This window comes from Cebus imitator, unplaced genomic scaffold, assembly GCF_001604975.1.
Source record: "Cebus imitator isolate Cc_AM_T3 unplaced genomic scaffold, Cebus_imitator-1.0 Scaffold243, whole genome shotgun sequence".
Taxonomy (NCBI): Eukaryota; Metazoa; Chordata; class Mammalia; order Primates; family Cebidae; genus Cebus; species Cebus imitator.
This window is the reverse complement of record NW_016107558.1, coordinates 2,218,528-2,240,295: the sequence shown is the minus strand read 5'-3', so window position 1 is coordinate 2,240,295 and position 21,768 is coordinate 2,218,528. Positions and strand designations below refer to the sequence as shown.

At 35.4% G+C, this 21,768-nt stretch overlaps 1 protein-coding gene across 2 annotated transcripts in view; it reads left to right on the top strand.

Moving 5' to 3' along the window:
* The window catches only part of GLRA3 (glycine receptor alpha 3), a 200,590-nt gene that overhangs the window by 166,985 nt on the left and 11,837 nt on the right, over nt 1-21,768 (top strand). Inside the window, exons 8-9 of one of the 2 annotated variants that reach the window (XM_017498539.2) lie at nt 15,860-16,003; nt 18,241-18,285. In XM_017498539.2, the coding sequence (XP_017354028.1) occupies nt 15,860-16,003; nt 18,241-18,285 (189 nt within the window). The remainder of the gene's footprint in view (nt 1-15,859; nt 16,004-18,240; nt 18,286-21,768) is intronic. The other variant, XM_017498540.2, reaches the window with a different exon arrangement.

Below are 21,768 nucleotides of genomic sequence, written 5' to 3'. Positions count from 1 at the left end.
ACAATTCACCTACTGACAGTTTCTAGAAAGCAGGAAAACAAAGTTACATTCAGGCAAATTGACTATGAAACATAGGAGAATGAAACAATAAATCATCAGTTTGTGATCTTTGCCTAGTGTTTTGTCTAGACTCTGTGTCAATACATCTCTTGTAGGATAAGAACAAGCTTAGAAATCAGTAAAGTAAGACTCAGGCAATGAAATCTCAAAGAATGTACTTCAGCCAGCTTCTTAAGAACTACATAGCTGAGATTCCTCTCTGATATTTTCTACCGCATTGGCCTCTACAATATCATGAAAAATCAAGGATGCAGTCACTCAAGGCAAGAACACTCCTGTGATTCATTCCTTGATGCTTGGAACTCTTGCATTTTTGCAGTGTCTGTATCAGGTGGCCATAAGAAGGCGACATATGCATTCTATTCCCAGCAGATTTTCAGGGTTGTATAACTTTAGGAGCACTTGTTTACACCATGTGCTTGGGGCAGAGCGAGAAAAAATGGCAATGATCATGGTCCTATCAAGGAAGACGTCATAGACCTTGGTAATGATTTGCTTTAATTTGGGTGCAGCAGTGGGCCACTGATGAATTTTAATAAGGGAAGTGATTACACTGACTTTTATTTGAAGACCAGGTAGAAGAGTCAGAGTAGGAACTAGGAGTCTACCAAGCAATCTATTATAGTCCACAGCAGATGATGGTCTGGCAGAATTGGTAGCAACAGAGTTAGAGAGTAGCAGATGGTTTTAGAAATAAGTAAATGTTTTTAAAAACATATATTTGGAGGTAAAACAGAAGGGATTTGCTTATGAATTGAACATGGAAGGTTCAGGGAAATGCAGGGGCCAATGGTAGCATTCGGGTAAGTAACTAGGCAAGTGGAGATGATCGTTATTAATAGGGAAGGTTGAGGGAAAGGTTAATTGTGGGGGTTCTTTTCTAAAACATGTTAACTTTGAGACATTTATAATACAACTGCATGGAATCGTCAAAAACTAGGAACTTCCAAAGTTCTGACCAAAGACACCCAGGCCTCAGACTTTAGGGAGTAAACTACAAATGGACAGGGAAGTGGACTAGAGCAGATTTTTCTAATGAAAGAAAGCCCAGAAAGAGAAGAGAAAAAGATGCATTTGTGTTTGGCCCTCTTCCTCCAGCTCAAAATCTCTCTCCTTTCTTCCCTCAGGGATATCCCTACCCATACACAGAATATATTAGACGGTTTGGTTAAAGGCAAGATCCACTCACCCCAAAACTTTACTCCCAAACACTTTGAGACCTCAGCATTCTGTGATCTTTTTTTAGATATGGAAAAGTAATGCTTTTTAGGAGGATTCATTTCACCAGGGGTGAAAGATGGGATAGTAATAATAATTTGATTATTTTTTAGTATAAATTTAAATACCTAGTTAAGACCTTGGCACTGAAGGAATTAAGTGTGGGGATGAATAAGAAAAGAGAAAATCAGTAGAAGAGACAAAATAGAATTTTAATTTGGAAACTCTGAGCACTAGAAGGAATCCACATTAGGGAACTGTGGAGACATCTTGGCTCTACAGCAATATTACATACGCCTTGACCTTTCTTTTATGATTTTAACAATCAATTAATTCCTATTAGAGACCTACCCTCATCATTTTTTAAAATTCTGTTTCATAGAGATTGGCTAAGGATCAGTTCTGCCACGTTTAGGTTTCATATCATCCCGGAAGTACACAAGTGTCACTCTGCACTCCGCATACCTTATTTTAGTCTTTTAAACTTATTATCATATCAGTGACCTTGAATATAGCATGTCAGAGAGATGCATGTACACACATACACACACTATGTACGATGCACACATTCACATACACAGAAACTTAGCAGGGTGGGGGAATCTCTAGATTCAAGTTCATCCAAACCCCAGCTCTTAACACAATATATTAATATTATGAGATTCTTGGCAGTTGGGGCTGTTAATCCAGTTACATCACAATTATTCTGCATAACAACTCCTGAATCTCAGTGGTGTACAACATTTCCTCTTGCTCACAGGACTGCGAGGTGCCTGTGTCTCTTCTGGGCTTGCTCTGAGACTGGATGTTAGAGTGGGCTTGAATCTAGGCTGTGGAGTGGGCTTCAGATCTGGTCCCTGTGTCTCCTCATTTTGGGGATGCGGGGACCTGTAACACATTCTTTCAATGGCAAGAAGGCAAGAAGGAACATGCAAGGCTTTTGCTCAGAATTGGCACACAGTCACTTCGGTTCTCATTCCACAAATTATACCAAGTCTCATGGCCAAATTGAAAGTCAGTGGGGTGGAAGAGTGCACTCCACCCACAGGAAGGCCTTGGAGAAGAGGAAAGGAAAAAAGAGTTGTAAATAATCTTAGCTACCTTGGGGCAATGATTTGTTTATGTTTTCAGCCTCCTTTCTTAGACCACACTCTGGCTTGCCAGCAAATGCTCAGAAAAACGAGAGGGATGCCAGATGTAGGTGATGGGGAGGAAGGCAGCAAATCACACTGCCACGTGTGTACCTATGCAACAATCTTGCATGTTCTTCACATGTACCCCAAAACCTAAAATGCAATAAAATAAATAAATGGAAAAAAAAAGAAAAAGAAAAACGAGAGGGGAGGAAGGGATAGAAAGGAAACAGGGAAGAATCTCAGGGAGATTCTATGTAGATTTCTCTGTTCTCATCACTATGACCATCTAATTGAAAACAGAGCTACTAAACCTTAAAAATAAGGAGCACTTGAAATTTCAAATATGGCTTATTGAGTAAATATTTTACAGAAGCTCACAAGCTAATAGCCTACGGAGATTGCAAATTGTGCACCAAAAGCTGTTTATCATCAACAATTACTTAGAACTTTTTACTTCACTCAATTCTTCTCATTTTCCCCCACTCAATTTCTCTGTGAAATAGTCCTCATTTTCAGAGGACAAACTATCTTTTACATATTTCTATTCTCAGACCTTAAATCGATACATAATACATGTTTATTGAGTATCATACAGATATCTGATGACAATGTGAGTTTTTAAAAGATTCACTTAGTACTTAGTCTTAATGTCATTTTCTCCAACTTTCTCTCTAGAGTATGAAAACTCAATGGAATTACGCTATACTTGTGCAGAACCATATTTTCCCCCTGAGAACCAACAAATTAATGAAAAAGAATTAAAAGAATGCATTTATCTACCTTACAGTATACTGAAAATATTGGTTCTCAGAAAATATAATGAAGATAGTGGCCGGGTGCAGTGGCTCATGCCTGTAATCCCAGCAGTTTGGGAGGCTGATGTGGGTGGGTCACTTGAGGCCAGGAGTTTGAGATTAGCCTGGCCAACGTGGTGAAACCCCATCTCTACTAAAAAATACAAAAATTAGCCAGGTGTGGTGGCGTGTGACTGTAGCTCCAGCTATTCGGGAGGCCAGGGCACCAGAATCACTTGAAGCCAGAAGGCCGAGGTTGCAGTGGACCGAGATTGCACCACTGCACGCCAGCCTGAGCAGCAGAGCGAGACTCCATCTCAAAAAAATAATAAAAAATGTAAAAATAATGACAATGGCTTTTATATTGTTTTTATTCTTCAGAAAGATACCAATTTTAAAAGTGACTGTAACAATTAGAAAATGTAAATTGAACTGATATCTTTTTTAAATTCCACAATTGTGTTGGCACACAGACATCTATGTGAGGTTGATTACAATAAAAAGTTAGGAAATGGGAAGAAAAATGAAGGCTTTATATTCACTGTTGTGTTCATTGCTAATAAGCAAATATACATTCTTATTCTTCTAAAAAAAATACCCTCAAATTTTAAAGGAGAGTAAATTTTGTTAGTGGTAATGTAATGGGGTCAGGAAAGCTACATAGCAATAAGATTTTCCTATTAATATAGCAAATGAATAGTTATTGTCAGTAATGTTTTGGTCCAAACCATTTAAATATAACAGTTTAATATTTACTCAAAATGTAGTTAACCAATGTCATGTCAATCAAGTTCAGTATAAACATGATCTAAGTGAATTCATTTTAAATTTATTACTGTGACAAAATTTGCAATAAGTAAGTTTAACTTTATGATACAATGTTTGATATAAGCAATATATTCAATTAAATTTTTTAAATGTTTATGGATCATACTAATATGATTCCATATATATACATTTAGGAAAAGGGGAAAAAAGAAAAAAGGCCTAGAAAATGAAATAATTATTTAGTCATACCCTTATCAAAAGATATAATGCATAGGCATACCATCCAATTTTATTACTGATACAAAAATTATCTCATTTGTAAATAAATAAGTCCTAAATGTCAGTGGGTTCTATGATAAGAAGGATGGAAATTGATGGATATCTCGAGTTCTACATTTCATCTTAGAATCTACTTTACTAGACTTATTAGATTCCATCAAGCTGAAAAATTAATGATTATCAAGCATTTTCTCTGCACTTGAGATGGAGACAGGGCTGCTGCATAAATTTTTATATCTGATAGAACAATTAGGGAAAAGTATATGGCCAATCACAACTTTAAAACTGTTTTAAAATGGCGTAATACCACAACATTCATATATATCCTAGAATCATACTACGAGTCCCCAAAAGATAAAAGTGAATGTCAAACTACCACCGTGTCAGTGAAAGAAAGAACTTTGTCCCCAAATCAGTGTAAAATAAACACCTTTATAGGCTTTATCTGTCTTCATGATTCCTATTTGAAGTTTTAAATGAAGCTCTTAAACTCCAGAGGAAAAAGGAATAGGACTTTATATGATTACAACAAAAATGATGTTACAGAAACCCAAACCCTTCAGCACAAAAATGCAGAAGAGAGCGGTCACAAATATAATTTAACCTGATTAGGTCAGAAAAGGTGATGTATTTAACAATGTCAGGAATTCTAACAGCATGCATCTAAGAAACATTTTCAGTGACATCTGGATGTGATAATTTCACCTAAGTGTTTAACGTAAGAAAGAGCTACATCCTACAGAAGAGACGATGGTAAAACTCCAGTTACTGAAGTGGGACTCAGAGATAACCGACTTTTCAAAATTCTTTAGCCTTTTTGGTTGTAACTTCCTTGTCTGGTGACTGAAGTATTGGTTAAATTCACCTTTTTGCAAACAATGAAATTCTGTTATTATGTGATTCTGTGTTGTATTTTATCTCATAAAGTAAAAACTGTTATGTGAATGGCTCACACCTGTAATCCTAGCACTTTGAGAGGCTGAGGTGGGTGGATCACTTGAGGCCAGGAGTTCAAGATTAGCCTGAGCAATATAGTGTGGCTGTCTCCACAGTTCTTTTTCTTTTAATTAGCAAAGTGTGGTAGCACACACCTATAGTCTTAGTTACTTGGGAGGCTGAGGCAGGAGAATTGCTTGAGCCCAGGAACTCAAGGCTGCAGTGAGTTGTGATTGCACCACTGCACTTCAGCCTGGGTGACAGAGAAAAGCCCTTCACAAAAAACAAAACAAAAATCCTTTATGTGAAAAATGTATATTGTGTTAGAGGCATCATTCATTTACTAAGGGTTATGAGGATGATAATCAGCATGAACATTCCACCAGTAGGACTGTTGGCAGTCACCCTCCAAGAAGATAAATGTCAGAATTTCTAAACTCACAATAACCTGGGCTGTATGTTCCATTGCCTAGTTATTAGTGCTCCAAGAAAACAATCCTCTAGTTGCCTCCTTTTGCCTTTTCAGCATCGGCTTTACTCCACTTCAACACCTGTTTTTGAAACATTATTATTTTCTTTTATTCAGGTTCCTTTTTCTCTAGCTTTAGGTCTTAATGAAGTTTGGAATGCTTTTGAGATTAATATTATTTTTTCCTATTACAAAATGTAAAATTCTTAAACAGGTTCTTGCACTAAGGAGAAATGTAGGATTAAGGATCCTACAAATTTGCATTTTAAAAATGAACAATTAAATAAATAGTCAATGAGATCTGAAATTAAAACCTCAGAAAAATGAATGACACAAGCAGAGATATTTTCAACATATCTCAGAGGAAAACAATTTATCTGTAGGCTTCAAGCACTTGCCCAATGCACAGCCAAAATTACTCATCACAGTTTACTTGACATTTCTGAGGAACTAGGGCAATCCACCAGGATTGAATGTTATTAAAGGAAGACCCAATTACCCTATTCAAAGGGCTATTTTAGCTCATCAAAAGCACACATTGTGATGTTTTATTATACCTCTTTTTCAAATAAAAAGTAAGTTTGGATTGAGAAAATAATTGACACACTATCTCTCTTAGGGGATCCCTAGAAATTTACCTTATAGAGTTCCTGTAAGTGTAGATGAGATTTTGTGATTCAAACTCCAGGTTTGGGTTTAATCAATTTCTTTTTCTTAAGTTAAACTATGCTGTTTCTACATACATTTAAATTTCCATTTCTAGAATCCATTGATTAATAGTCATCTGGGTTATAATTTAGCTAGTCATATCTGATATATCTTTACCTGTTAATATATTGTTATCTATAGGCCGTAACAGGAATTTATTGGTCACAGGAAAATCCTTTTGACTACTTCTACGTGGACTGAGGTAAAGCCATGTATCTTGGCAGGCTTCTCAACCACAGCATATACTGCCATAGTTATAGTACAGCTCACTCAATGTACTTGTCAAGGAATATGATCTAAAATTGTTGCCGTTTCAATCATGTTATCAAAAGTTCACACAAAAGTAAACTTATTTATGAAGGATTACCTGAGATAGATGCAATCCCTTCTGGACTTGTTCCATTTTCACATTGCTATAAAGAACTACCTGAGACTGGGTAACTTATAAAGAAAAGAGGAGTAATTGGCTTATGATTCCACAGGCTATACAGGCTTCTGCTTCTGGGGAGGCTGCAGGAAACTTACAATCACAGTGGAAGGTGAAGGGGAAGCAAGCACTTCTTACATGGCTGGAGCAGGAGGAAGGAGATTGAAAGGGAATGTGCCACACACTTTAAACAACCAGATCACATGAATGAGAACTCTATCACAAGACAGCACTAGAGGGATGATGCTAAGCCATTAGAAACCACACCCATGATCGAATCACCTCCCGCCAGGCCCCATCTCCAATACAAGGGATTACAATTCAACATGAAATTTGGGTGGGGATACAGAGCCAAACCATCTCAGCATCAGAGAGCACAAAGTCAAATGACTTCAGGGGTCAGATGCCCATGTAAATGAACAAAGTGGTCTGGTATAATGAACGAGGGGAGGAGGGATGAACAGCAGTATGCTTAACTGATGATGTGCATTCCATGCTTAGAAGCATGTTCTTTTTCTTTTCTTATACATAAATTTGACTTGCAGACTGCCTGTCTTTACTCTCTGCTTCTAGAAAATGGATTATCTGTCTTAGATTAAGTTAGTGCTTCAGAGCACTACCTGAACTCTACTTTTTTTTTGTACCTCCTTACAATTCATATTACTAAATTTGGACCTGACACTATTGTTTTAGGAAATTTTTGGCTAAAAATCAGGAGACATTACTTGTTCTTTGCCATATCCTAATTAACTGACAGCTTCTTTCTGCAAAGCAGTGAGTTTTTCTCTTTAACAAAGCTGCCTTTATGTGCTATTAAAGATATCATAGTGATCAAATCATAATCCACATATTCCTCAGTCCTGAGCTTATGAGGATTCTTATTTCAGAAGGACAAATATAAATCACCCCCACCTGACCTTCTCTGGAGTTATCATAGTGCTCTGTGCCACGAAGACTGCTTTACCCTCTAGGCATGTGGTAGGATTACATTTCCTAGTGCTCTTGTGGTCAGGATTGACTGTGAGTAGTTCTGGCTAATGAGCTTCGAGCAGAAGCAACATGTGCTACTACTAACCTGGAACATTTATGACCAAACGTGAGAACCACCAGCAACTTGGTTTTCCTCTACTGCTGTGTTATGACTGAGAACAGGAACGACAACACCACTCCAGGTTGACGCAAAGTAGACATGGAGTATGAGAGTAAAATAAACATTTGTTGTGTCAAACCAGCAAAATGTTGGGATTGTCTGCTAACTACATTGTATCCTAGCTTGAATCCTCCCTATGCCAAACTCCTCATGTCATTAGAGGGGGTAGATATAGAGAAATCTCATGGTTAGGCAAGCTCCCTGAACATGACTGCTTCTCAAAAGGATTTTCCTGTGACCAATAAATTCCTTGTTACAGATTATAGTGACTTGATTCCATGTTTAATAACCAAGATGATTGACAGCAATAAAATCCAGTTTTACATATATATATAGTTCTTTTCTTATTTGGGATACAAGAGGCAGGCTTTCTCTATTCCTAATGATAATCTTATGAAGAACAACTGCATAATTTCTTGGGGAAAAAAGTATGATGTAAGAAATTTACGGAACATATGGTGCTTATATTCCTTTTCCTAAATTGTAAAACTTTATTTGAAAGAATGAAAAAGACTAGGCCTTGCAATAACCTAGCTCGTGTACTCAATTGATCATTTAACAAACTGATGTCTTCCTGGATTAGTACACGGCAAGTAGACAATAGTCTCTTGGCTCCTGGCTCATAAACAACTTGACTATATTTAACACTGTTGGGGGACACACATGGCATTTCAAAGGATAAAATGTTTCTCTCATCTTAATAGATTTGCTTCAACTGAGCAACTAGTTTGTTTTTATCTAGTAAATATAACGACCATTTCTTTTTATACATTGTCTACTAGGAAGGTGACTGTCAGATTTTAGCATCAAAGCTAGCAAATACAGAGGATCTTACAGTATGCATTCTGTGCACTGACATTACTCTTAAATATCAGACGAAATTTAAAGAGCCTGGAATTTTAAGATACAGAGAGGAATTCCAATTTACAGTGTTTACAGTTGTTGATTTGCAGTGGTATCTTAAATGGAAGCAGCCTAATAACTAGGTGATATTATGGTTCTGGAGCCCACGAACTTAACTACTTTTGTAAGTAGTTAGAAAATACTACTTTTCTAAGTAGTTAAGTTCATGGGCTCCGGAACCATATGAGTTATATTCAAATCCTAGTTTTACAACTTGGTAGTCATGTGGCCTTAAGCAAGTTATTTCACTGCATCTGCTTCCTCATCTTTAAAATAGGGATGATTGCCTCTATTGTTGTAAGGATTAAGTGTTAATGTAGGAACACTATTAAGAACATTTCCTGGCATATTAGTTAATATAATTATTTCCATAATAATAAATGGCCAGTGATTACAAGTCAATACACATGAGTCAACCTGAGACCTTTACCTTAAAGAACACTGTGCTACATCCTAGAGATACAAAAATGAAAAGGTCTGGCCTTGGCCTTAGCTCATGAAATGTAATAGCCTAAAAGCACAAGATCCATAAATGGACAATATCAGTACAGGGGGACAAAATCAGTAATACAATGAGTTATTTGCTATTTGCTATCAATACATATTTTGTTAACATATTAGCATAGACATTTCATCTTCAAATCTTCTTGGACATACTAATTTTTGCATCCTTCTAACCAAAGTTTTTGTAAAACGGAAAGCACTTAAAAATTGCAGGATAAAGGAATTAACTGAAAGTGAGGCATTCAAGTGGTGCTAGCCAGCAGACACCTTACAGGCTCTCCCACAAAAAAATAAACATAAATATAGTTGTAATGAGTGACCTGTGAAAAAAGCGGAAGTGGGATGCTGAGAAGCTATCCCGGCCTGGGCATTTGAGGATGGTTTTCCTGAGGAAGCAGATTATCAGCTGAGACCTGGAGGAAGAACAGCAGTTGCGCTAAAGAAGGAGGGCTCCAGTCAAAAGTAACAGCGAAAAAAAAAAAAAAAAAAAGTAAATGCAAAGCAGGTGAGGCAGGGTGGAGCTTGTCAATTGCTTTCAGGTTCCAAAAAACTAAAAGAAGGGAAATATAGCTAGTACATAATAAGCAAGTAAGAAAGTGGCATAAGGCGGTAATTATTGCTTCCACAGGGTGGTCTTCCCTGGCCACTATCATCTCACATAGCCCCCTATTCCCAGTCCTTCGTATCGTTTACAACACTTCTCTTAAATCATGTTATGCAGATGTTTGCTTTTTTGTATGTTTTTTTAACTTGAGTGTAAGCTCCATTAATCACATCTTGTCTGTCTTTCTCATCTCCATACCTACAACACTAAAGAACAAAACTTGGGTTCATCATTGCCATTCAGTAAATGTTGAATAAAAAACAAAAATGAAAGCTAGACTTTACGTGAAGGGTTAATGTGTATTATCATGAAGGGCTAATTATGAAGTGCTTTATAACCTGTAAAACATTTTGAACATTAACAGAAAGGCAATGATGAATTTTAAGTCTAAAGCAACGCAATCAGATTTGCATTTAAAAATCACTAACTGTTGTGTCAGGGTGGAGCTGAGGGCCTAGGACACACTGTGGCTTAGATCAATGTGATGACAATATCAGGAAGGACAGAAATTGATAAACTTGAGAAATGGAAAGAAAGCAAAATAGCAAAATTAACAGGGCTGAATCTTTAATAAGAGAGAGAAGACTCCTAGATTTGGGGATAAACAGTGGAGTCTCTTCATGAGAAGAGAGGGGAGCTGTGTATGTTTGCTGTTGGTTGTTTGTGGGAGAGGGGTACTCTGGTAGAGATTCTGAACTCCTTTTTAGTCAATTTCAGTTTGAGGTGTGGGAGACAGTGAGAGTGCTGTGAAGGAAGAACCTGTATAAAGAGGACTCTAGTCAGGAAATAGAGGTTTAGGGATCGTGAGCAGAGAAGAGGAATTGAATCTATAGGGAAAGATAAGGTGGATTAATGTCCCAGTGAGAACAGAAGAGGGCCCAGGCCATCTCCCTAAGGAGCTCAGAAAGAGAAAAAGAATCCAGAAAGCTGACAGGGTGGAGTGGAGGGAGGGAAAGCCAGAGAACGCAGGTCACAGAAGCCATGGAAAGGGCATGCTCTTGGAAGGAAGAAGCCTTCTGCAGGATGGCTTGAGACTGGTTTCTGTGACACAGGTCCCCTGACCAGGGCATCTAATTACTAAACCTTTAGGTTTTATTTCAACAGACAATTGTATTCAGAGAGTTATACCAAGGAGAGATTCTTCCTGAAAATAGAACTAGGGTTCCATTGGACAATTGGTCTTTTGGCAACATGGTCCAGATTGGAATGATACTGCCCAAAAGGCTGGTATGCAGGAAGGGGAGGAAAGAAGGCAATGATTCTGAAACCATGGGGGAGGGGGGGTGCTGTCTGTCATGAGTATGTAGTGAATGTGTTGAAGTAAGAACTGCTGTCTTTATTTTAAAGTTACTAGCCCCAAAGTTCCAAACTTCCCACGTCCTGTGTTTGCTGTGCTTGGCAGGGGAGCTAGAATGGAGGAGGAGAAGCAGACTTGAAATTGGTGAAGGGGATCAGAATAAATGATAAAGAAAGGCCTTTAAGGCTCAATGCTCAAAAGTTGTTCACAATTAGCAGAACCCTGGCAGGCACAAATGATGTTTCCATATATCTGTTGTCACTGAAAATGCTCATTGAATTAATTTGGAAATTTTATTTCTGATGTAATTTCTGGGGTTCATGTCATTATGGATTCAAGATGCTAAAGAATGCACAAATACTTTATGAGTCATATTCGTTCAGGAATGATGTGGCTTGAGACAGCATCTTTTTTACTTCTTCCAGGGCTGTATATATTTGGAAGCAGCCAGAAATTTCTGGCTGAGTTACAGAATTTATGAGATTTAAATCTATACTTGCAAACAGATGAACATTTAACACAGCACTGGAATAAAATGAGATGCACTGCCCTTTGCCCAGTGGAGATGATTCTGACCAGCAGAAGTCACACTTAAGTTGCAGGAGGAGATGCAGGGTGCTTCCTTGCTGAAATGCCATTCCGAGTGTCAAGAAATAAACTTTTAAAAAGAGAATCAACCCAATTGAAGGTAGTAAGAGAATATTGCTTCAGAAAGTGAATCTCCGTATGTCATCTATGACTCAGTTTCTCCCCCATGCCTGTATTTTATCATTTAATACCTTCATTTATCTGTCCATTCATTCAGCAAATATGTACATTTAACAAACGCTGATGTGATGGTGACCAAAACAGAAATATCATCTACCCTCAAAGAGTTCACAGTCCAAAAAGGAAAAAAAAAAAAAGAGGAATAAGCAATTACAATGCAACATGTTAAAGTAACACAACAAGTCAGCACACGTACCGTGGAATTCTGAACCACACTTGAGCAAAGTCTAGCCTGAGAACTGAAGGGCCTACAGGGAAAGATGGGAAAGAGCTTTTTTCTTTACTTTATTTACCGCTCCTGCCACCCTACCTTTCCCCTAAATGTTGAGCCACTTACCCTTTAAAACTACAATCTAAATCTGTTCAAAATTCTCACAGGCTAACATTTCATAAAAATAACTACACTAAATATTGAAGGTGAAGGAGGAGAGAATACAGAAGATATAAAAAGCACAAAGACAGTGAAGTTCTCAAAATTTAGGGTGTTGATCCTTAAGACAATTATATACTGGGTCCAAAGAAATAGTGCAAATTGGCTTGAACCCAGCCTAGCATTCTGTTCTCCTAGATCCACATTTCTTGGAAGTAGGGATGTTTATTTTTATGGCAGGAAAACAGATTTCTAGCTAATTGTCCATTTCCAAGGAAAATTGGAAAAACATCTTACCTATCATAAATATAAGTATCTCTCTTGTTTATTTCTCATACTTGGCAAATGACAGCATTTTACACATCTAATTGGCTATATTAAAGTATGCAACAAATGAATTATTTCATGCTCACTCCACAAATGGTACCTTTTTCACTGACACTGCTTGCAAAATATGCTTCCTTAACTCTGGAATATATGCACAGGGATACAATAAGAGGGGAAACTAATACTCAAAGCAAATTTTCAACCTTGAGCAATGAACATATGCAAAGACATGGGTTCAGCTACAACCTCAAATCACTGCCCAGTTAACCTGAGAGGAGTATGAAAACAGTTGCTTAAAAGTTACTGAATTACTCTCTTCAAGGGATTTAGGTCTGTATGAGTCTATTTCTAGAAAATATGGACCTAGCTTTTCTTTTTACTCTTCTCTTCCTGTCTCTTCCCTTTGTGTTCCTTTTTAAAAAGTTGTCTGTTTTTTCCATTCTTTCTCTTATCCTTCTTTTCCCTTCTCTACCTTTGAGGTGACAAAATACAGTGAGACCTATGGGGACGTAGCTGAGGAGATATCAGAATCAAGGAGGCTGGCTGGGACTGGTGGAACCAGGGTCAAGGATGCTGCCAGATTGCCAGAGCCTATGGAGCAGGATAAATAGATAGTTATGACCAAGGTCTGTGAGGCCATTGGGGATGGGACCAGGAGCCAGGAGCCAAATGGGGCCAATGGTGGCCAAATAGAAGCTTCCAACCATGATCCTCCCAACAGGAATGCCAAGTGGAACAACTATGTACACAAAAAAATGCACCTTCATAAGAACCAAAAATCAGGTGAATGATCACAATACCTGGTTTTGCCATTACGTTAAGGGGCTAAGGCTGAGGAGATGCTTGGCAGAATTGACATGATAGTTACTTACACAGTGAATGATCAAGCACATGTTGAACATAATGGGAGTCAAGTTTCCCACTTTTAGGGAAAAAAATTGCCTATATAGAAAGGGTGTAGGCTAGAGGAAACCTTGTGGTATTGAGTTAGATTTAGAGATACTAATGTGAGCTCATGTTTGATGGATAGATGGATAGATAGAGAGATAGAGAGATGATAGAGAAATTGATACATGTGCTACATTGTGTGTGTGTGTGTGTGTGTGTGTGTGTGTGTGTGTGTGTGATTGCCAGCTCTGTCCACTGTGAGGGCCTAGAAACGATACCACTTAGGAAGATGTGAGTACACCCAGTGCCCAGATCTTGTTTTCTAAAAGCCAGTCTTCAGACTAACTCAAAGACTAGAACAGGAGAAATACAAGATGAATCTGGAGTATCTTGTGACAAAGTGAGCAAATGCTCAAATGATGAGGGAGACTTGTCAAAAGGATAAATGTGCTAACATCTAGGGGCTCCAAATGGCTTAATCTGGGATAAGATGAGCATCAAAATAAATAATGATGTTAATGTATTACATCACTTAGAAGAAAATAGTTATCCATAAGTTTATACTCATATAAATAAACAAATGAATAAATAGATAAATTTGGATGACAGGGACATTTCTTACAGTAGAATGCTGGCTGATAAATGTAGATCAATAAGGAAATTAGAAAATCACCACTGAGTAAACATCATTGCTTGTTTCAGGCAAAAATCATTAACGAATGCTAAATCTAGTGTGTGAAGATTTAAAGAGTAATAGAATACTTACTTATATAGTTTCAAAATATTCAATATATGGGAAGATTAGCAATTTTATAATAGAGCAACCTAGCAGACATTACCTTCATCGACTGATCCAAATTTTGTTCCTCCTGATAGGATGCACTGTGAAGAACAGGGTGAGGAATTCCTATTAAAAATCTGTCATCTGAATGTAAATGAGGAAACAGGCAAATTTTAATTATAGAAACGAGGAAAAATCAGGCAAGCTTTAGAAAATAACTGGCCTGTACTCATCAAAAGTACCAATGCCACAAAAAAGCAAGAAGAGACAGATAATGTCCCACAGTGAAAACGAAAGAGATATGACAACAAAATGCAGCACATGATCTTGGATTGAATCCTGGGCTGGAAAAAAATAATTTAAAAAGTCTGTGTTTTCAATAAAAAGGGCATTCTTGAGACAATTGGTGAGTGAGAGGGATTTAAGGATTAGGTGGTAGGATTTTATTAATGTTATAAATGTTAAATTTCATTGAGTGTATGGTGTTATGTCTACAAATTATACTCAAATGTTTTGGGGGAATATGTATATGTGTATACACACACACACACACACACACACACACACACAATAATACATGTTGTTAAATATTAACAGCTGGAGAAACCAATAGTCCTTTACTCATTTTTACTATTCTTTACTTTTCTTTTTTTTTTTTTTTTTTTTTTTTTTTTTTTTTTTTTTTTTTTTTTTTTGAGACAGAGTTTTGCTCTTTTGCCCCAGCTGGAGTGAAGTGGTGCGATCTTGGCTCACTGCAACCTCCGCCTCCTGGGTTCAAGTGATTCTGCTCCCTCAGCCTCTCAAGTAGCTGGGATTATAGTGCCCAACACCACTCCCAGATAATTGTTGTATTTTTAATACAGACAGGGTTTCACCATGTTGGCTAGGCTGATCTCGACCAAGCCTCTTGACCTCAGGTGATCCTCCTGCCTCTGCCTCCCAAAGCACTAGGAATACAGGCATGAGCCACCACCCCTGGCCTCTTTTTAGCATTCTTATAACATGTCTTTATAAAAGTTAAAAATGTTTCAAAATAAATAGCGAGTAACCATATAGTATATATAAATGCAGTGAAAGAAAAATATCTTAACAGAATTAAGATTTTAAAATTTAAAAAATTGAACATAAAAAATTAATGAAAATTTGGAACTGAAAAGTCAACAGCATTATCCATAGTTTAATGATCCTTCATACTTTTCAAGCACTATACAGTTCTGAAGGTAAAATTATATTTCATCTCATTTTTCCTTTCATTGTGTTTGGGCTATTTCCTAAATTTGAAAAAAAAAATACAACTAATACAAAAAAATTTGCAAAAATTACTATCTGAAAAATTCTAGAAAAAATTTGTCCTTTTCTTTACTTTTGTAAGCTTAGATGATATAATTCAGAATCAGAAAAACTCAGTTTTGTTCTTAAAGAAAGTAACAATATAAGTGAATTTGCTTGCTCTCTCTTTCTCTCTTGGCTAGGTTTCATATGTCAAAGCTATTGATATTTGGATGGCAGTATGCCTCCTTTTTGTGTTTTCAGCACTTCTGGAGTATGCAGCTGTAAATTTTGTATCAAGACAACACAAAGAACTTCTGAGATTTCGACGAAAGAGAAAGAATAAGGTAAGTGAATAAATGTATTGGGTTTGGCAGGATCCAATTTTCACTGGAAAGTGAATTTGTTGTATTTAATCGAGATGAAAAGAGAGGGAATTGGGACTGAGGATGAAATGATATAATATTTCTTTCATTTTTTCCAATCCTAACTGAAAGGGTCAAAAATAGCTTCAGGGAGAAAATGATGACACCTAGCTCTGCTTTAAACAGCAAATCTGATGGCATGAGACCTATATCAACTTCTTTTTAATGTACTTCCTGGACGGACACTTTTTTATTTTAATTAATGAAATATATTATTTCTTACTTGCAATGTTAGAGCATTTCTAATGGTTTCACTTCATGTAAGTTGTCAAATGTAATTATTAAAGTGTCTTTGTCAGAGGTAATTTATTTTAATCAAATATTCCTTATTTACTAATACTATAATGACAAATACATGCAAAACTATGTGGTCTCTTCCATGAGCTAAAAATGTTTCTTTTGAAACCCCAGGGGAACACAATAAAGTGCTATTGTTATGGGGCTACTATCTGATAAATAATGAAACCAAGAGAAAACTTAGAACATCATGAAGAGACCATAGTAAGTTGCAGAAGTAAACTCCTAATTGAATTTTGATGCCCTAAATGAAGTTTTTCCTCCATGCAGAACTGTAATGGCATCTCCCTTGACATGCACATGGTTTTGACCAATCCCCTTTCTTTTTCTATAAGAGAGATCCTCCATCAACAGCAGATCTACACGTTTACTTCTAATGTGAATGTGCCAACTGATATTTTGAAAGTAAATGGACTTTTAAAGCAATGGAGAATAATGTCAAAGTTTTGTGTAATTGTGGCAAGGATCCAATATCCTGGTATATTTAAGTCAAAAGATAAACCTTAACGATAATAGTCAAGTTCATCTAGTGCACATTTTTAAGTATTTTAAAAGTTGCAATTTTTAAAGGATTCTTTGTGGTTTATAAATTATGCTGCAATTTATATATTTATTAAACTTCTTTAAAAAGCACTAAGCTTTGACCTCTCAGTGCTTGAGTCTATTTAGTATTAAACATATTCTAAAGCAGTAACTTACTTATCATTTCTAATTGGCCCTCCAAAAAACACACAATTAACAGCAGCATGGAAAGAACATCAGCATTCAGCATTGGGAGAGTCAGTAATATACAAAGAAAAAACAGTGCTAAGACTTGCATTTAATTAAATTTTATGAAAACCAAAGCACATCTTTTGTACACTGAAACATATTGTGATGGGGAGATTAACTTTATCTTCTTCCCTCGCCTCACTCTGGTCTACTGGTCTGTTACATTTTCTCATATCTCCTCATTCTCCCTTTATCTCTTTTTCTTCCTCCTCTCTCTCCCTTCTACCTCCTACTTGCTCCTCTTTTCTTTCATGATACCTGGCACCGGTGGAACAACAATGACAATACAAATCCTTATCAAAGGGGTGATGCTCTGGTCTTTCTTTTTTGTCAGTGACTGATAAAGACCATTTTCCACCTTCTAATATCAATAATTAGAAGTAAAGCAATACTCACATTCCCTATCATTTTGATTTGCTTTTTGTCATTTTGATTTTCCATTTCTTTACCTTTTTTCTTCTCCTTATATAATTTTGAATGTATCAAGCATGTACTCTAAATACGAGAAAAGAGAAGTATTGTACATCCAGTGTCCAAATGAGGAAAGTGTGAAAGCTCAGACATACCCTACATCCACCACACATCCAATAAACACAATATCAAGTAGAAAAAGTATTAGACAACACGTCTAGATGCTCAATTCTGTGTCCTTCTTTTAAAAAATTATTTTTACCTAAGTGCCTCTTTACTCAGTTTTACCACATGTAAAAGTAAAATAAAACTATTTGATGTTCCTTCCTCTTTAGCTCATAGAAAGATGGGAATATTCATTTTCTCTAGTGATTGGTACTCTGGGAAAATGCAAAAATGCAAAAATAGTCATATCGTATTATTTTCTGATAACTACTTGATATATTCAGGGATTAAATGTAATTAAAAGTAATTATGATTTAGTGAAGAAAAAAGAGTTTTTTTAAGTTCAATTTATACATTGAGGTAGATAGTTTGCATATGTGAAAATCTATTAATTGCTACATATGTCTGTTCATATGATATATGCGATTAAAACCAATTGTGTAATTATATTTAATCATATATGAATTGATTATCTGGTTTCTCAATCCTTCTTGGTCCACTTTACCTTCCCGCAGACAGAAGCTTTTGCATTGGAGAAGTTTTACCGTTTCTCAGATATGGTAAATTGACTTTCTTAACTCTAAATAGAGGAATGTGCTCATCAGTAAAAAGCAGACAGCATATTCTGCACTACCAAGGCAGTGTTTGGTGGGGAAACACAGCCCTATTTGTTTTGAAAGCTGAGCAAACACCATCCCCCTTTAGCTAAGATGGGTATTTTCTTTTTCTAAAAACTTTATTCTTGTCTTCTCTCATGCAGTAAAAGGATATTTAAATATTATCCTTCATTTTATTAACAGAGATATTTGATTGGTCAAAATGATTAAAAACTATATGTTAAAGTGAAATATCACATATATCTTGTAATAATCATCATAGAAGAAACACTCATATACTTGTACAAAATTAGTTGAAAATAAATGGATATTTTATTTACACAAATTCCAAAAGCAGCTGCACAAGAGACCTCAAAATAAGGCAACAAAATGATTTATGCCTTCCATGTATCTTTAGAATCAATTCTAAACATTAAAATATGTTTAGATTACTTATGGTAAGTGAACAATTTAGTTTTGATAGCAGCATCCTTTGAAATTTTCTAATAAAAAGAGATCACAAAGATATATGTCCAAGTATGATGATTAAATATTAGGAAAGCAATCTAAAATAGATCGTTTTGGTCTATACGTGGTTTGACTTGGGGCCCGTAATATACGATGCAATAATTAAATAGAAATCCATTGAAGCCAGGAACTTAGCCTGGGAAATCACATACAAATAGTTCTGTCTATTGAACTAAATTTCTGGGTTAAACTATGTTTAAAAGTAGCTCCCCAGATGATTCTACTGTACACTGCAGGTAAGAATCCCTGCAAGAGACATGTTAAACAATTCTTGCAGTAATCTCAACCTCATAACAGATCATCTAGACCTGGTATTATTTTAAAGTACTTGGTATGTTATCTTATAATATATAATCGCTCAGCTATTTTCCTTCGCTACTAAAATTACATCTTATTTCCCAGCATCCCACTTCTCTCTTTGTTTTTTAATCCCTGAAAAATAATTTCACCTGATCTACCTTATTTTACTCAATTATCTTAATTGTAAATTCTTCATTGCATTAAATTTACATAATCATATATAGTGTTTGCAATATATATTTATAGATACAAGTAGGTATTAGACTATATAGCAGACTATAATATTTCTTTGAAAGACCAACATAATTATATCTTCAGCAGCTAAACAGTTAAATGTTTATAGAAACCATAGAATGAAAGATATTGAATTAAATATTACTTTATGAAAACTCTAATGTAAAAACAGGCTTACCTCATGGACAGTCAATAAATTCTTATTTTTAAAGAAGAAACAATATGATAATGCAGATATATTCATAACAAAGTATATACATCCCATTTGTTTTTAAAATATTTCAAGCATTGGGCAAATTTGGGAATGGTTGGCTTTTTGAAAACTATTTCCCCAAACTAACAATGCTCTGGGCTAATCAAATTTGTCATTTAAAACTATGTATTTGCTTAGAAACAGTCTAAGCAATCTAAATTTTGAAATAAACATATTCAAAATGAGTGTTAATGCTGGTACTATGCCTTTTATTGACATGAGTACTGGTTTACATGAATTTTCTTCAGTACCCTAATTTGGCAGAACAGGCAAAGTAAATAAAATAGTCTCACCGTAGAAAGTTTGTCACAACAGGGGTCCTTACATTAACGGAAATATGATTCCTAGGAAAGTTTTAACTAGGCTCAGCATTGGCTTAGGCATTGCATACAGTCTTTTAAACTTACTTTTTCCTCTGTGAAGGTAGCAGAGAATCTAGCATCTATTGTGAAGAAACACAAATTTGCTCTTGTATCCTAATTTCCCCACCCCACACTGCCCCAGCCTGCTGTGTGCTGATTACGCACCGCACCATGTCATGGATGCTATCTCTAGTGCTATGTGTGTGTGCGTGCGTGTTTATGTATGCATGATATGGGGAGAATTTTGGTTAGAGTCGCTATTCCCATGTATGAAGCATTACTTTAGTCCTGGAGCCTTAAACAGACATGTCACGGTATTTCTGAACATGTTATTTGTTGAGCGATGTGGATGAAATGAGATTGCTTTAGTGCATTTCATGTAGCTTCTTCCCAATGCAATGTAATAGTGTAATGGTTTGCTGCAAGAAAACATTCACCAGTATTCTAGTGCCTGTTTCCCTACTAATTATTATTTATTATTTATATATGCAAATGAAATAGGAATGGACCATTAGTTCTAGATTTAAGAAATCTTGACCAACTTTATGTTTTGCTAGGCACAATGATTATCTTTTGAAAAATAAAGATATCATTGACTGCATTTTGACCATCTATATACAAACTTTATTTTATTTACTTATGTTTTTATATGCTGTCCTACTTTAAAAATAATTCAAGATAGCTTCTAAGAATATTAAATAATTGATTTTCTGTCCTGTGGATTTGTCAAGTCTAAAGTCTAAGAATAAATGCAAACATACATATACACTATTTTGATGAAAATGAGGAAGAATCATGGTTGAAAGCAATATGGCATCCATATACACTAATTATTCAATAATCTTTGCATTCCAGGTCAGCTTATGCTATTCCAGAGCTAAGATGTTCTTTAAATAGATAAAATAGTTCCTACAATTGTCTTTCATACATAAGAAAAGTCATTTCCCAATAACTTAGATTCAAAGAAAATTCTATTTGAATGACTCTAATATCAGGAGTTGAAATTGCATCCTCTCAAGATAAAAATTGTAAGACTTTATTCCCTATGAACAAATATTTAGATATTTAGTTTGCGTTAAATGTAACTATTTCTTATAGCTATATTCTCCCTGAAAATCTGTTCAGGACAATAATATTTGATAAGGTGACATAATTTTTGTTTAATCTAAATTTACATGCATTTTGGTGACTTCCATTTCAGTGTTAACTAAAACAGAAATGCTGTTTTTTAACATATAATATATATTGCTATACCCTATGACACTGCATAATTATGAGATGGCAATAAATGAATTTAACATATTATGCTAGAAATAGATATATAGAATTTTAAATAAATAATTCCATTGATTTCTTATCTGTACTCTATAATATTTCATCTAAAACATTTATCTTTTTGAATTTACATTTTAGCATTTATTAATCTCCAAACCATTTCTGAATCTAAGCTTAATATGCCACGTATACTCTTGGCTAATTAATAGCTAATTCAAATGTCATCTATAATAAATGAAAGGTTCTCCTAGAGTGAAATTTCAAACAATTTCATATTAACAATTTACTTGCAACAACAAAGTATGTTTTAACCTCATCTATAATTGCACTATTTTAGACCTTCCATTTATAAATGATTTAAAAATGTGCGTAGATGTATGAAATGGAATATTTTATTTTAGACTGATATTTTAGAAAAACAATTTTATTTTATTTTTTTTTTTTTTTTTTTTTTTTTTTTTTTTTTTTTTTTTTTTTTTTTTTTTTTTTTTTTTT